The 14,986-nt window shown below is 42.7% G+C and overlaps 1 protein-coding gene across 3 annotated transcripts in view; it reads right to left on the bottom strand.

Moving 5' to 3' along the window:
• COL13A1 (collagen type XIII alpha 1 chain) overlaps positions 1 to 14,986 on the bottom strand; it is a 583,842-nt gene that overhangs the window by 290,407 nt on the left and 278,449 nt on the right. For all 3 annotated transcript variants that reach the window (XM_085603477.1, XM_085603475.1, XM_085603476.1), the window contains 2 exons: positions 12,522 to 12,557; positions 2,788 to 2,814 (listed from right to left, as the gene is read on the bottom strand). In XM_085603477.1, the coding sequence (XP_085459603.1) occupies positions 2,788 to 2,814; positions 12,522 to 12,557 (63 nt within the window). The remainder of the gene's footprint in view (positions 1 to 2,787; positions 2,815 to 12,521; positions 12,558 to 14,986) is intronic.

Here is a 14,986-nt window from a genome sequence, read left to right on the forward strand (position 1 = left end):
CCCAGGAAAGGCAAGCGGAGCGCATCCAAGTGTGGCAGCGCAACAGGGGAACACCAGAACCGTGGCAAGGAACCCAAGAACGCAGGAATATCACAACGCTCAGAACACAACACAGCACAACGGCCAGTGACAGGGAGGAAAAGAGAGAAGGCTGCAAAGCCCGCAGCACCAGGCAGTCCCAGGGGGGACAAACAACCAGGGACCAACCAGACCAGACCCACATCAACGACCGAGAGAGCAGGGGTCGACAGGACGGAACGGACACAGGGCAGCACACAGCACCGGGAGAGGCAAGCAGTTGGAAACCGCGCCAGCCAGCCAGTCTCACAAGAAGAGCCCAGAGGCATAGGACAAGTGACACATGCAGGAGGCACCAGGACCAACAACCTGCACCCCCCGGCAACAACAAGCCAGCGCCCCAGCAAACGCCACGTCAGGACAGGAAAAGAATGCGCAGCTACACAGGGAAGGGCAAGGGCAGAGAGACCGCAGCAGCCAGGTACACCGGATCAAAAAGGGAGAGCCCAGGGCGAGACCCTAACCAGCCCAGGATGGGACACGAACCTGTGACCCCAGCACCACAGGCAGCAGCCCCGAGAGTAGCAACCCAACCAACATCACCAATGCGGGGAAGGAAGAAAAGCGTGCAGCACAAGCACAAGGCCCCGGTGTCAAGCCCCGGCACTCCCTGGCACCGCAGGGGCAACAAGCAACGACTGGAGACATGAGGAATTAGAAAACTTTCCCGAAACTCCAAAACCCGATTGGAAAGTACTGAAGACCCCCTTCAGCACAGGGACTCCCGTCACCCAGGTCGTGGCAAGAAACCCATCGGCAGACGGTGCTGACAGTGTCTCCCAGAAGTCCAGCCCACTGAAAAAGAAAACAGCACATTGGAAAACACACTCCCCTTCTTAAACAAGTGGCAAAAAAAAGAGGTACACACCCGGGTGGGGGACCGGAAGCCATGAACAAGGTCCCCCTCGCACAACAGTCAAGGCGCACCACCAGGAGCCGGGGCTGGGCGGACACCCAGGAAGCAACAGCGTCTACCACACGTCCAGGACCCAGGAAGACGCGCCCCTTCGACCCAGAAGAGACTCTGGAGGCCAGCGCACCAGTTGCAAAGGGCCGGCCGGCACACAAGAGCGAGCCGGCCACGAAGAACCCAGCCTCCCAGCAGGCCAGGAGGCCGAGCAGCAGACACCCTGACCGAACAGCCAGGCAGCCGGATGGGGAGGAACAAGACAGAAAGCCACCCAAGCCCAGCAGGAGCAGCACCAGCATCCACAATCCACTTCTGTCGACAGACAGAAAAAAAGAACAGGTGGAATGCTGGGTAAGTACTCCTTATGTACTCCCGGTGGGAGGGGCAGGGTTAGGGTCCCAGCATTCCTCTGCTCTTTTTTTGCCTGTCGGGAGATAGTTATCTCTACTTGTTTAAGAATGGGACAAGCACATAAGGGACCTGGGGGTAATAGTATCCTTTATTTTGACTCTTATGACCAGTCAAATTTATGACATGGGAGTAGTACCCAGAGGCCTAAAAATAGGTAGGTTGAAAATCTGTCTCGAAAGCCTTACTTCTCTTGCTCATCCTGCTAGCTGTCAGCTCATTCTGAACTTTGTATATGTGTATGTATGTATGTGTGTATGTATGTATGCATGCACGCATGCGATCTTGTATGTGTGTATGTATGCATGTAGGGTACTGAATGTATGATGCTTTTCACAGGAGTCAGCTTAGAATGATATAAGAAGCAAGAGACAAGAAGCGGGTTTCTGCCATGCATGTAAAAGACTTGCTACATTGAAGGCTTCTGAAGTTAAAAAAGCATAAGGTTGGACAACTTTAAATCTACAAACGAATGTCTTTGAAATGGCACAAATGATGTCAGCCTTGTTTTATTTTAAAAGCATTTGAAATCAAAGGCTGTGAGTTTGCTGAATTATTTGTTACTTCAAGCACCAGCACCACTGATCTTTCTCTGCCTTCATTGCATAGACAGTAGCCAGGCACAAAATGGAAGTGGCCCAAGTTAAGGTAATTTTTCACTGCTTTAAACGGCCCATTCCTTGAGGATAACGTGTACATCTTAAGCCACCCTACAGAATGCAGATTAAATGTCTTTAAAACAATGCATCCTCTGCATCTCGAGTATGTCTCGTTTGGCCTACACACTGAGACTTTTATCCTAAACAGTATTTTGTGTCTGGACATCTCTGCGAAAAGGCTGTAAAACATTGGTCGTAAATATTGACTTTGTGAAGTGCTGTACTAGGGATTACTACAACATAGTTGCTTCCAAAATGTGCCTGAAGATGGGAATATCTGTATTTAATAATCTCACAAGATTTCAATGCCTTAAATGAATATACCTATGGTGTTTATACCCCCAACTATATCATATTTATGACGACGTGCCATGTAACCTGACTCATCCCTGCTGTACCTCTGCGTGATGTGCTTTACTTGATGTTATGTTGTTGCTGACATGGCTCTTCATGTATTAAATATTCAATAAATACATTTTTTTAAAGAAATCTCACAAGAAAATTGTCGTTAATTATGTAACAATAATTTCAAATATTTAAATTGATGAGCAATTGAACCTCAATTTTCTCACGTCACAAAAAGCCTATTTTATCTCTTCATTGATCCTTTTTTCCTTCTTCCTTTTTCATTTGTCAGTCTAAATCATACAAATTACAATACCAAATCCAGAGGGGGATAGGAAAGGAAGAACGGTTCTGTGTTGGAAGACTAATGAGAAATAGGGCACTTACTGGTTTACCATCTAATCCAATTGGGCCCTGAAAGAAAAAGAAGAAGTGTGTAAGTACAGCTGTAAATCCCCCAGTTATCTCTCCTTCGTCTCTCTGCTGGCAAGTGTCCTTACATTTTTTTGTTTTTAGAGTTTTATATAGCACGAACCAGACCCAAGACATCGGGTATCAGAGCGCTTTACATGAGCACCAGTTTCGTTACAAATGGACACATTCATTTTAGTTAGGCACGGGGAGATTAAGTGATTTGCCCAGAATCACAGGATGTTGAGCTTCGTTGCCGAGACTCGAACCCGGTTCCCCAGCTTTGAGGTCGACCGCTCTAGCCGTAAGGCTACATCCTCTCCCCGAATAAGCATGAATTTAGGTTTCAGTGCACACCAAACAGCGGCTATTAAGAGAGGACACGTGGATTCCCAGTTACCATTCCACTCTTGAGTATAGGCACATCAGTCAATCAATTAAGTAATAAATCAATCAATTACTCTGTTACTAAGTCATACTTTCTTTACATCATTTTGTGGTCCAAACTTTCGAAGGAATCCTATCCCTGTACACAAACATGACACTCTGCAGCTACATTTTGAAGAAGGGTAATAGCTTATATATGTCATTCAGAAGTCTTGAATATTACACAGCAGAAACATCTGTGATTTGTGAACATCAGTGATTCCTAAGAGAGCAATTACTAGAATCTAGGAGCTGCATTTCAGAGAGAAGGGCCTTTCTCTTGTCAATTTCCATCAGCAGATGTGAAGCCATTATTCTAGCCAGAAGAACATTAACACTGTTTAGTGTCTAAGAGTAACTTTACATCAAATGTGGACTGTTGCTGCTTGATGTTGTAGACTGTGGCGTATTCTTGAGAACTGCTAACAGGTGCACCAGTCAACTGAAAAGGTCTGTTTAGGCCATTTTTGTGTACTATTGTAGCACAGGCGAAGGCACAAACAATAATTACAAAATAAGGCAAGCTAACAGTGGAGTACAAACTACTTTTCACACGCATACCAACCTAACACATACTGGCTGTCCATTTGTTATTTTTGTCTTTGTTATTTTTTCAGTTCAATAACCTGCCACTTTTACAGCCTATGTTAGGACTACTGTTCCCTCTTTTTAGGTCGAGCCTAGCAGTAATTCCTCGATTCTAAGTCCTCTAGACAGTGGTGCAGCTGTGTCTCTGTTCTTAGGGATAATTCCCCATTCTTAGTCCTCTAGACAGTGGTGCAGCTGTGTGTCTGTTCCCTGGGGGAATTCCCCATTCTTATTCCTCTAGGCAGTGTTGCAGCTGTGTTTCTGTTCCCAGTGGTAATTCCTCATTCTTAGTCCACTAGCCAGTGCTGCTAGCAGCTTCTCTGGTCCCAGTTGTAATTCCACATTCTAAGTCCTCTAGACAGTGTTGTTGTTGCTTCTCTGGTTCCCAGTGATAATTCCTCATTGTTAGTCCTCTAGACAGTGCTGCTAGCTGCTTCTCTGGTCCCGTCAGTAATCCCTCATTCTAAGTCCTCTAAAAAGTGCTGCTAGCTGCTTCGCTGGTGTCATCAGTTGTTCCTCATTCTAAGTCCTCTTGCCAGTGCTGCAGCCGCATCTTTGGTCCTGTCAGTAATTTCTCATTCTAAGTCTTCTAGACAGGGCTGCTAGCTGCTTCTCTGGTCCCGTCAGTAATTCCTCATTCTAAGTCCTCTTGAAAGTGCTGCTAGCTGCTTCATTGGTCTCATCAGTGATTCCTCATTCTCAGTCCTCTAGACAATGTTGCTGTTGCTTCTCTGGTTCCAAGTGGTAATTCCTCATTCTTAGTCCTCTAGGCAGTGCTGCTACCTACTTCTCTGATCCCGTTGATAATTCCTCACTTAAGTCCTCATGAAAGTGTTGCTAATTGCTTCTCTGGTCTCATCGGTGATTCGTCATTCTAAGTCCTCTTGCTAGTGCCGCATCTTTTGTCCCATCGGTAATTTATCATTCTAAGTTCTCTACACAATGCTGCAGCTGTGTCTCTGATCGTACATCCACTACATTCCAAACTAAAACACATAGATAAAATACATTGTCATTTACAGCGCCAATAGGTCTATCTCTGACAAATGCGAGACCTATTGCATTGCAAATGCTTGTTAATTTGTATTCCCAATTATACCAACCTGTAGGCAGAAAAGAACATGTTTGCGTGATTGTAGGGTTTTAAAGATATGTACAAAATATACCACCAGTAAAACCTCATCCACTGAGGCTTTTGCAAAGAAAGGCTTGATGTGTAATTTCTAGTAATGAACCAGTGTTTTCTGTACTCAAAAAACTCCTTATTTCGAAGAGACCCGTTATGTTAGAATCATTATAACAAAAGCACTTCCTGGGTTAATTAAAGACACGAGATATTTGATTACCTGGCCTTTGCCCATATAAAGTCTACTGACATCAAGTTATGACCTCTGGTGGCTCAGTGAACTAAGGCATCCATAACATGAATCTTTGTTTGATCTTGGTTTTGAATCCTGACAGGTGCACTCAGACTTTTATCCTTCCAAAATCGATAACATGTGTATGGGTTACAATAAGCATGTGCCAGTTAAGGTCACCTAAGATGCGTGCACACGTTATTAAAAAGAAATACAAATGTTATACATTTCTAAGATATGGTAAAGCAAAAACGGCTGACCATCCAATAAAACACATTTATTGTTCTTAATATTACATAGCAAAGCTGCTGACTGACTTTCCATTATTAATAGTAGTGGCATTTTTATGTGCAAGAGAGAACAAGTAATCGCCTCCTTCTCGTGAGGAGTGTTTTTTGTGTGTATTTTTGGTAATATACGTTTTTTAGCTGCTACATTTTGAGTTGAGCTCAGCGTGTTTGCGATGAGCTGTCATATAAAGTCAGAGGCGCAGAGGGCGCCACCACACGATTGCTCGACTGGTTATGCAAACCTGGAACAGCAGCCATGGTAGATGTCAAGCCCCTCCCCGGCAGTAGCTTAAACACATCATAGTTTTCATATTGAAGTAAATCTAGCCCGCTTCCAACCGAGCAATGGTATAATCCTACGGCTTCTCTGGTAGGCACATGTTGTCATGTGCATTTCCTCTCACTTGACACAATGGAAAATAAAATAGACGAAAATAAAGCAGCGGTCCCTTTGTGGATGAGGTCAGGGGCGCCAAGGGCACAGCAAGTGACCAGCCCAGTGACATACTTTCTAACCTTGACGCTCTAGGCGGGAAGGTTTCAGTTTTGAGAATTTATTATTACCTCCTCGTTAGTCTTCCTCGCCACATGACTAACACAGGGAGCTTCATCACCAGGAAGACTATACTCGGAGTAATGAAGATTACCGGTAAGTAATCGGGGCATTATGCTTTATTAACTTTTCTGGTGTCCTTTTCTTACATATCCATTCCACCAAGTACATTATAAGCGTACCGAAAATGACTGGCTTTCTGGCCATGATCCAACTATTAAATGTTGGAATGCATGAAACTGGGACGGACCTTGCCAGAACTTACATGAATTGCTTTTCCTTACACGTCAGCGTTTGACATTTCGGCCTAGTTTAATAGTTTTAGTAATATCTTGTTTGACATTTATCGAAATAAATATGCACCACTGGATTTCAAGGGAGTAGAGTGAGCTTTGGCAGAGCTGCATTAAGGTGTCAGATGGTGAACGCCTCGATAGAAATGTTTCTCTCTGTTGTAAAAAGAGGGATGGCTGAGGTCAGGCCAGGGTCCTGGGTTTGGGGGAAACCCTGGGAGTGAAATACTGGGGCAAATGGAAGGAGTCCCGTGCCCTTAAATAACGCTGACTTTAGCGTATTTGCGTTTTTGCTTGCAGCTGTTGAACGATCTGTCTTTCTTTCCAAATTGGCAACAGAAGGCAAGTAAAATTGGCCAAAACTCAAGAGTTGCTATGTTAGGTTAGCAGGGCCGGACTGGCCGTAGCGGGCACCGGGCAATCCCCCGGTGCGCCGCACGGGTGGGGGCCGGTTTTGGGCCCCTGGGGGCCGTTTTTGTTACAGGGCCGTTTTTGCAGCCGGCCGAAAACCGGCCCTGGCAAAGAGCTCGGCGGCACCCCCAACCGGCCCTGTAGGTTAGCTATTTTAGGTGTTTTACCAGCCATTTCAATGACTCCAAGCTTATTTGGTAAAATGAGAGTCACATACTTAAGACAACAGCCACGGTCTGGTTCTAATAGAATTTGGGTCAGTGGAAGGGCCGCACTGGCAGTAGCGGGCATGGGCGTTTGCCTGGGAGGCTAGAAAAGTGGGGCCGGTTTTGGAGCGGTGGGTGCTGATTTTGTTCCTGGGGGCTTGTTTTGCAGGGATGCCGCAATATCGGCCCACAGAAACAAAAGCGGCAGTGCTGGGGGCCAGGTTTGTTAGGCAGAAGTGCTTCACGCTTGCCCCCTTCCTTTTCTCCCAGGGTTGTGGCCAGCCCCACAAAATTGCCAGGCCTGCTTTGAGTTCCCAGTCTGGCCCTGTTTAGTGATCGGCAGCCGCGGCCCGTGGAGGGAGTTCCGTGGGGCTGTAAGGCGGGGCGGGGGAGTGGGCAGGGTGGGGGGTTCTAATAACCGGAATATGGATAATTGCAGGTAAGTAAACAATTAAATAAATAAAACGAATTTCGTAGCGCGCGCTGCATCGCACGATGCAGCGCACGCTACGAAATTCGTTTTGTTTATTTAATTGTTTACTTACCTGCAATCATCCATATTCCGGTTTTTAGTACCCCCCACCCTGCCCCTCCCCCGCCCCGCCTTACCGCCCCACGGAACTCCCTCCATGGGCCGCGGCTGGTGATCGGTAATGCACTTCCTGTTTACTCCTATACGAAGTAGAAGATGAAAGGTATTCCTTCATCCAAGTAAACTTCAGGCAAGGTCACTTCTTGACATCATTGAGCCCTGCTGTAATTGGGTAACAACGGCATACATTGAATATATTCTGAAAGGGACGAGTATCCCAACAAAAGGAAACCAGCCTCTGTGCTCCTGGAAAATACAACTGCTGACCATGGTCAACAGCGGCATGGACGACTTCCAGATATAAAACTATAGGTCATCACTCCTTAAATAGTTCAATCACAAATAAGAATACATATGAGTAAGTAGGATTAACTCTGCTTGACTAGTTTCACTCTCTATATTGCAAGATAATAGAAATCCGGAGTGTTATCTGCAGAAAATGTACCATATTTGATGATTTCCTGGTGTAAGGTCAACTTTAGTGAGTTTTGAGAGTGGCTGTATAATGCATCTTGCTATTGTTTTATTCTCCACAGGGAAAATACTTACAAAAAAGAGCAATCGCGCTTCCTATGGAGAACACCCTTTCCAAGCATTTCTATTATAAGTGGCAATTGTCATTCCTTTCTAATCCTAGAAACATCCATTCTGACTCCTTCTGCATGAGTAATTTTACACGTACTTCAAATGTGGGAGACACAATTGTAAACATTTATGAATACCGGCAAAACTACAACTTTCAAAGTCGTCAGAGGGTTAAGCATGGCTGCTTCCGCAGTAATCGCGCTATATAAAACCTTCAAATAAAAAATAAAAAAAATAAACACCTCTACCTACATAAATTCACTCTTATGGGAAAGGCAGCCAAGTAAGTACTTTCCCACATAAGTAAGAGGAAGTTCCATTTGTACATCATGCGGTTTTAAATCAGGGTTTGAATTTACAAACTTAAATCCAGCCTTATGTGAACCCAAGTGAAACTCAAGAGCATATTAAGTTTTGTGAATGAGGTCCCAGGAGCACTTTCAAGTTCTTAAGGCACCCTACAGTTATGTCTCTTCCTTCCCATGATCCTGCTAGTTATTGACATTGCCGAGGTGTACCTGAATATGTCTTATTAAACTATTTAATGAAACAAGCATTGGAAAAGTCATATGTCTGGCTTGCCTTTTGAGACCTGACTAAAACATTGGAAAAGACAGCTGCAGTGAAAAACGATTTCTTTTCTGAATACTATGAAACTATACCGTAAGGAAATTAAAGTGTAATGATTTCACGTATTTTTGAGATGGAAAAATAGTCCTTCATACATTACAATGCAAGCACTCCCTAGGAGGTGGAATGATACACCAAACAACCAACAGCATGAAATAAGAGGGTAATACTCCCCTCCTCAGGGTGGAGCCAAATCCACTCTAAGAATTAGTAACCATCAGTGGTTAATTTGTTAAAAAAAAATAAAAGTGCTGGGGCTCTTGACAGAAGTCAGCATGCACCACCCCTTTTCTCCTGTAAGCACTGCCTAAAACAGAAGTCCCGTGCCTACCTTAAATCAATGTGTCCGTGCTCCAATACCTTTGGGTCAAGTTCACGCTATAAGCACCAGTGTTCAAGATTAATGTGCTGGTGCCAAGCACTGGAAACCACCTGCTCAAAGTAAGCACTGATAACCATTACGCCTACTGATAGCTGCACTGACAAGCAAGACCTGAATCCAAGACATGATCTGCTACATCCACACAATAATAAGAGGACAACAACCTGATATCATTGGGTGCAGTTACAACCTTATAAGGTTCTTCCTCATCTTCCGTTCAGTATACACCTTTGTATAAAGTTGGTATTCAGCATGTGTTCCCTTTCCCCCACTGCTAATACACTTTAAAAAAGTTAAAGATTTAGTGAGGGGGGCTTATTTTGATCTGAATTGTATTCATGTGCTGTGCTTTACATTTTGCAAGCACTGGCCTCTGCAGAGCAGGGAATGCCACTTGAGAAGTTTCCACAGGTTTAGTGGAAAGATTGGGCAAAAATTGGTATTTCGAGGTGATTAGATTAATGAGATACTCTACTATTTTTAGAACCAGATTTGGGTTGCTAAAGTAAGATTGTGTATGATAGGTTAGTGAAAGCCCATTGGTGACACTGGAACTCTCTTATGTCCATTTGAGGGATTATCTTGTGTCTTAAACTTGTATGTGATGGCAGACTGCAGCATTCATATGGGGAGGGTCAGAAAGGGAATGCTGAAACACATTACAGAGACTGTCCCAAGAGGGAGGTTGCCTTTATCACTGGATATCCATGGGAACCATTTTAATTTGCTAACTTTACAGGGTCCTTTGCAATGCCTATACTTTCAAGTGCAAGGTCATTGTCACTGTTGACAGGCCTTTATGTTTAGTTTAAAAACAACTTCTAGAAGCTTACTCGATTTGCTGGAAATCATAGTAGTGAATATCAAGTATTGACAATAATGCTTGCTTTAACATAGATGAATGATTGATAAAGCTTTTCTTCTCAGTGGTTGCTCATAGATTGTAGTTCAATGTGGATGTCTTCTACAGTGTGGGTTTTAGATGAGCTTGCCCAGTTGCAATGTGTCCAAGTGACAAGCATTAATTTATAGGAGCAGTCTTTGATACCAGTCACTACTTAGAGAATCACCTCACTGATTGAAGCTTTTCATATTTCCAAAGAAGGCTTTGTTTACGGCTGATTTATATTTTATAGCTTTGGAATACACACTTCACAAGATGTTCTTCACCTGAAGCTCAGAAAGTTTGAAAAGAAGCTTCAGCTTTTTTCCAAGTATGACAACATAAGACAGCTTTTAGGAATGATTGTATTAGTATAATGCAGTAATATAACTTCATATTCCTCCACACCTAGAATATAAACTGCAGTAAATAAATACAACATCATAAGTTTTCTAAAATTCAACCTGTACGTTAATTACAATACTAGCATTTGCAACATGTATGGAATTTCTATAGTGCTGCCAAGCCGGTGAGCAACAAAGCACAATACTTAGCAACCGGCGACATAGGAACAATATTTGGAGAAAGGAGGAAAGGATTTCAGATCATGAACAATATTAAGGGAGTAACGGAGGCAGATACAAGGCAGACTTACAAACACATTGGTACATCAATGTTCTTCAAATCTGCTTGGGAAAAAATTTGTGAGCGATCAGTATAATTCATCAGTCGATTAGATTCATTTCATATGATTTTATTAAGTGTGCTTGTAGTATTCTCACACTCATCATCTACTTGACCTTTTCTTTGTAAGGGGGGCAAGTAGGTGGGATTCAGGATGCCATGGATTCTATGGTCCTGGGTTAAGTGCGTCTGTCAAGATGAAGCATGAAAGTGGTGAAATGAAGATTGGTGTGTCCTTCTGAACAAATTAAATGTTCTTTATTGTACAGCAAAAAGGAACTAGGACATATATAATGGCAAGCAGCATTTTTGAGGACTACAGTTTGGTATTTTGACCTGCTGTTTCTAGACCAGAGGTCTTCAGAGTGATAGGCCAGACCCACTTGGGACCTTAATTCATAACAGAAGTGACCAGGTACTGGACACGAGGAGCACCATGCTGAAAACGGTGCTGTGTTTTGCGTGAAATAAAACAAAGTAGCAGTGAGTCACTCTGAAGTGGGCCACCTATTGTCACTCATGCTCTAGATGGAAGTAGGCGTCGCTGGCTACAAATAATCCTCCAAGTCCCTATCCCCATTTCTGATAAAGAATCACTCTGTGGATACTTTTACACTTTGAGGAGGCCAGCCAGCCAATAGCATGATGGGAATCATGAATTTAGGGATAACTACAATGAATGAACTATTAAACTTTTGTAGAGCTGTCAGTTCTGCAGAAAAAAAGTTTGTGGGACCTGATTACATTTGTTTACACACATGGGCGCAGTATTTAAAGGTTTGAAGACCACTGTTCTAGACCACATTGTGGAAAAGAAAACCAAAGTGGAACAGAAAAAGTGTATGAAACAGGTGAGTCTTGGGAAACTACTAGGAATTAGACATAACGAAACAGAAATTCAATATTTGTCTAATGGTCTTTTAGGAATCCAGGCAAAGAGCCCAATTAAATGTAACATTTCTAGAAGGACAAAGATGCATGAGTAATTGAGTAATGCAACAATACTAGCATTAGCAGTATCGTGCGGCCACCTAGAATTGACTTGACTGACGAAATCGAGGGGAAATGATTTTTTTGATTCAGTTTAGGCAAACCTTGATTGGAGTTTTATTTGTTACTCTTTGGTTTCTTGCAATCCTTGAACTTCTTCATTTAATATGCACATTATTTGGAGCTGTTAAAATGAAGTGGCTGCTCCTTCTTATGCGCTTCATCTTCTACTACAAACCTGAAATAACTGTTCTCGGGTTCAAATTTTTATGTAATTAAAAGATTTTGCGGTAGGGAAAACAAAAGTGTGTTTTAAGTATTCCTAATCATGTTGATGCCAATTTGGAAAATCTTGACATTCCTAGTTTCTGAAATATTAATTTATTGGCTTTTGTTTTGAACGTTGTGCATTTTTAATCCGGAATACATATATATGGTGATATTGAGGCGTTTATGTCTCTCTTAAAACATAAATCTACTGATTCAAACTGATTGGTGGCTCACTTAAGCAGAGTACAAACATACCTACATTCACAACATGAAACATTGCAGGACCGTAAACATGTGTATATTGCCACAAATGTGCTTTTAATCACGAAACTTGCAATATCTCAGTTAGTATTGAATTGCATGCGTTTTTCAAAAAACAGAACACTTGAAATTACTACTTCTACTTGACTAAAATGCCATTTGCATTGATGACAAAAAGCATCTGATACCATCAATGTAAGGCTAGAGCGATTTTAAAATTAGACTTTTCTGCAGGCAACATCAGCAACTGTATATAATACCATGCAGCATGTACAAGCAGAGCATGTGGCTTTAACAAGTCTACTTACAGGAAATCCCGGAAACCCTCTTGCTCCAGGCTGGCCCTTAAAAGGGGTAAGAAAGAGAGAATGTTGATGGGTGAGAGCGATTGAGCAAAATGTTATTATATTGAATTTCTAACCCGTAATTCAAACCTGATGACTTTTCTGTGTTTTGCTGCTATTCACATTCCTAGTCGTAGGTTTGACAATGACTTTTCCTTTCGAGCATAGACTAATGCCAATTGTTAGCTAGAAAATCAGATGAATACAGTTGTTGCGTTGCCTGTAGGCTACACATTTTAAAACCTAGATGGTGTGTTCGTTCTTGGCTTCTCCGAGTAGTTAAGTTTTGTTTTCAGCTTTTTGTTCCTGGCCCAATGGTTCTGGCTTAGGCTGTGAAAGGCACAATTACTATTCAATGGACCTCTCTAGATCACACAGTGCCCACACTTCATTGCCATTTTATATGCTGCATCGCTTTTTCTTTGGTTGTGCAAGTCAAATTCCTGGGAATGTAATACAACCTATCCATCAACGCTAAATTGTTCCTTGCCTGACTTTGTATTTTTTGCTTAATAGCACAACCTGCTGCATATTATTTTACCATGTATGATGAAATACAAACCTAGCTTTAAGGCAGTCAAATAGAGAGGAAGGAGTAAAGAATGCAATGCAGAGAATATCCTCAAAATTCCAATGAAATTCCACATCTTTATTAAAAACTGCGGACGAAACCTAGCTTCTACAGTGCACTAAGAAGGCCTCCCACCCACCTTAACCTCTTGAGTGCCCATGACGAGATGGTCTCGTCATGGGCCGCGCTTGCGCTGTGCCCATGACGAGACTATCTCGTCATGAACCCCGCCCGCTAATGAAAGGGCCGGCACAGGGCGGAGAAAGGGCGGGGCACTTAAGGGGTTAGAGACTCCTGCTGGCCTTAAGGGCAGTACTCTGCTCCCTAGTGGAAGTAAACGTTTTATTCCCAGAGATACAATAGGACAGTGCCTCGGTAGCAGCGAGGTATCCAATGAAGGCATTTATATTTACAACCAATGCAGCATTTTCCTCTCTGTGGTGCTGCAGTCACATTTTAGCATTTCTCTACATATAAACTATTGCATTTTGTGCCAGCTTTAGCTTATACAATAGCGTTTTATTACTGCGGAGACATAATGAATTGGCGGAATTTATCCTGGAGGTGACTAACGCTCCATTATCTATGTCATCTTAACTTTCAATCAGTCAGTCAAAAAAAACTTTATTTCGGCTATACAGCCATAAAAGCACAATTGATTATAACATAAATGAATTTCAGAGACTTACAATGCGCAACAGTTTATACAAATTAAAACAGTGCAGTATCCCTGAAAAAAACAGGAAAGATGGTACACTACCAGTTTATAATATGTTTACTGACCCCACTACCTCTTGTCACCCTATAATTATCAACCTTAAATATCAATCAGTACCAGCAAATCTATGGTCACAGTTAAAAACATTTAAAAACAGTTAGAATAAATAACCTATGAAAAAAAGTTAAAATGATAAAATAGCTACACAGGGAAAATATTTTAAAAGTTTTTCTAATAGGGAGATATGCAAATGTGAGTTAGCAACATAGTTGGTGGGTAGGCACAATTGGATTATTTCTGAGCTCTTTTTTCTTTATAATGCCTCTGCGTATGCACCACATTGCAAATAAAAATCTAGAAATGGCAAAGGCAAACAGTGGGTGTGTCTCGTATTTTAGTAGCCTAAAGGCCTCAATGGGGTCTCTGATCCCCACATTTCTGCAAAGCTGGAGCACCCACTTAGACCTTGACCTTCTGTAGGCAGGACAAAAGAGAATAACGTGAAGTTCTGTCTAACGCTCCATTATCTATGTCATCTTAACTTTCCAGACTTAACCCGTTAACCGCGGTGTAAACTACGGAGGTAGTGCTCGCAACGGCCGTTGGCCGACGCACGCATCAAAAGGGTTAACCCTTGTTACAGAGGCTGGTGGATAGGAGCTCTAGTTTTATTTCAATAGTGCTTTTCACAAATGTATGATGTGTTTCTGATTGCGAGCAGTGCATCCAATTTGCACTATTTATGAAATTTGGGGCTCAGGGCAGCGCTGCAAGGTAGCCCTGCTTCACAGAGAAAAGGCAGGATTGCACCCTATTTATCCACTATGGTGCATTCCTGTCCTTTCCCGCTGTGATGGCGACGTTTTGGCAGCCTAGCGTCAACGCAGGCACCCTTGTACCATAGTGCAAGGGTGCCTGTGTTGTAGGCAGGAATAGATTTGTTCAGAAAAGGACTCTTTCCTGCACAAGAACAGTCATGAGATGCTTTTTCCATGCATCACGCACGGAAAGAGGAAAAATTACGAGAAATACAGATATTGCTCCACATTACACCTCTCCTAGAGAGGTGTATCGTTTTGGCGCATTCCCAGGTTTACAAGTCTTTGTAAATCTAGGACTGTGTCAAAAACCATAGGAGTT

This window comes from Triturus cristatus, chromosome 1_2, assembly GCF_964204655.1.
Source record: "Triturus cristatus chromosome 1_2, aTriCri1.1, whole genome shotgun sequence".
Lineage (NCBI taxonomy): Eukaryota > Metazoa > Chordata > Amphibia > Caudata > Salamandridae > Triturus > Triturus cristatus.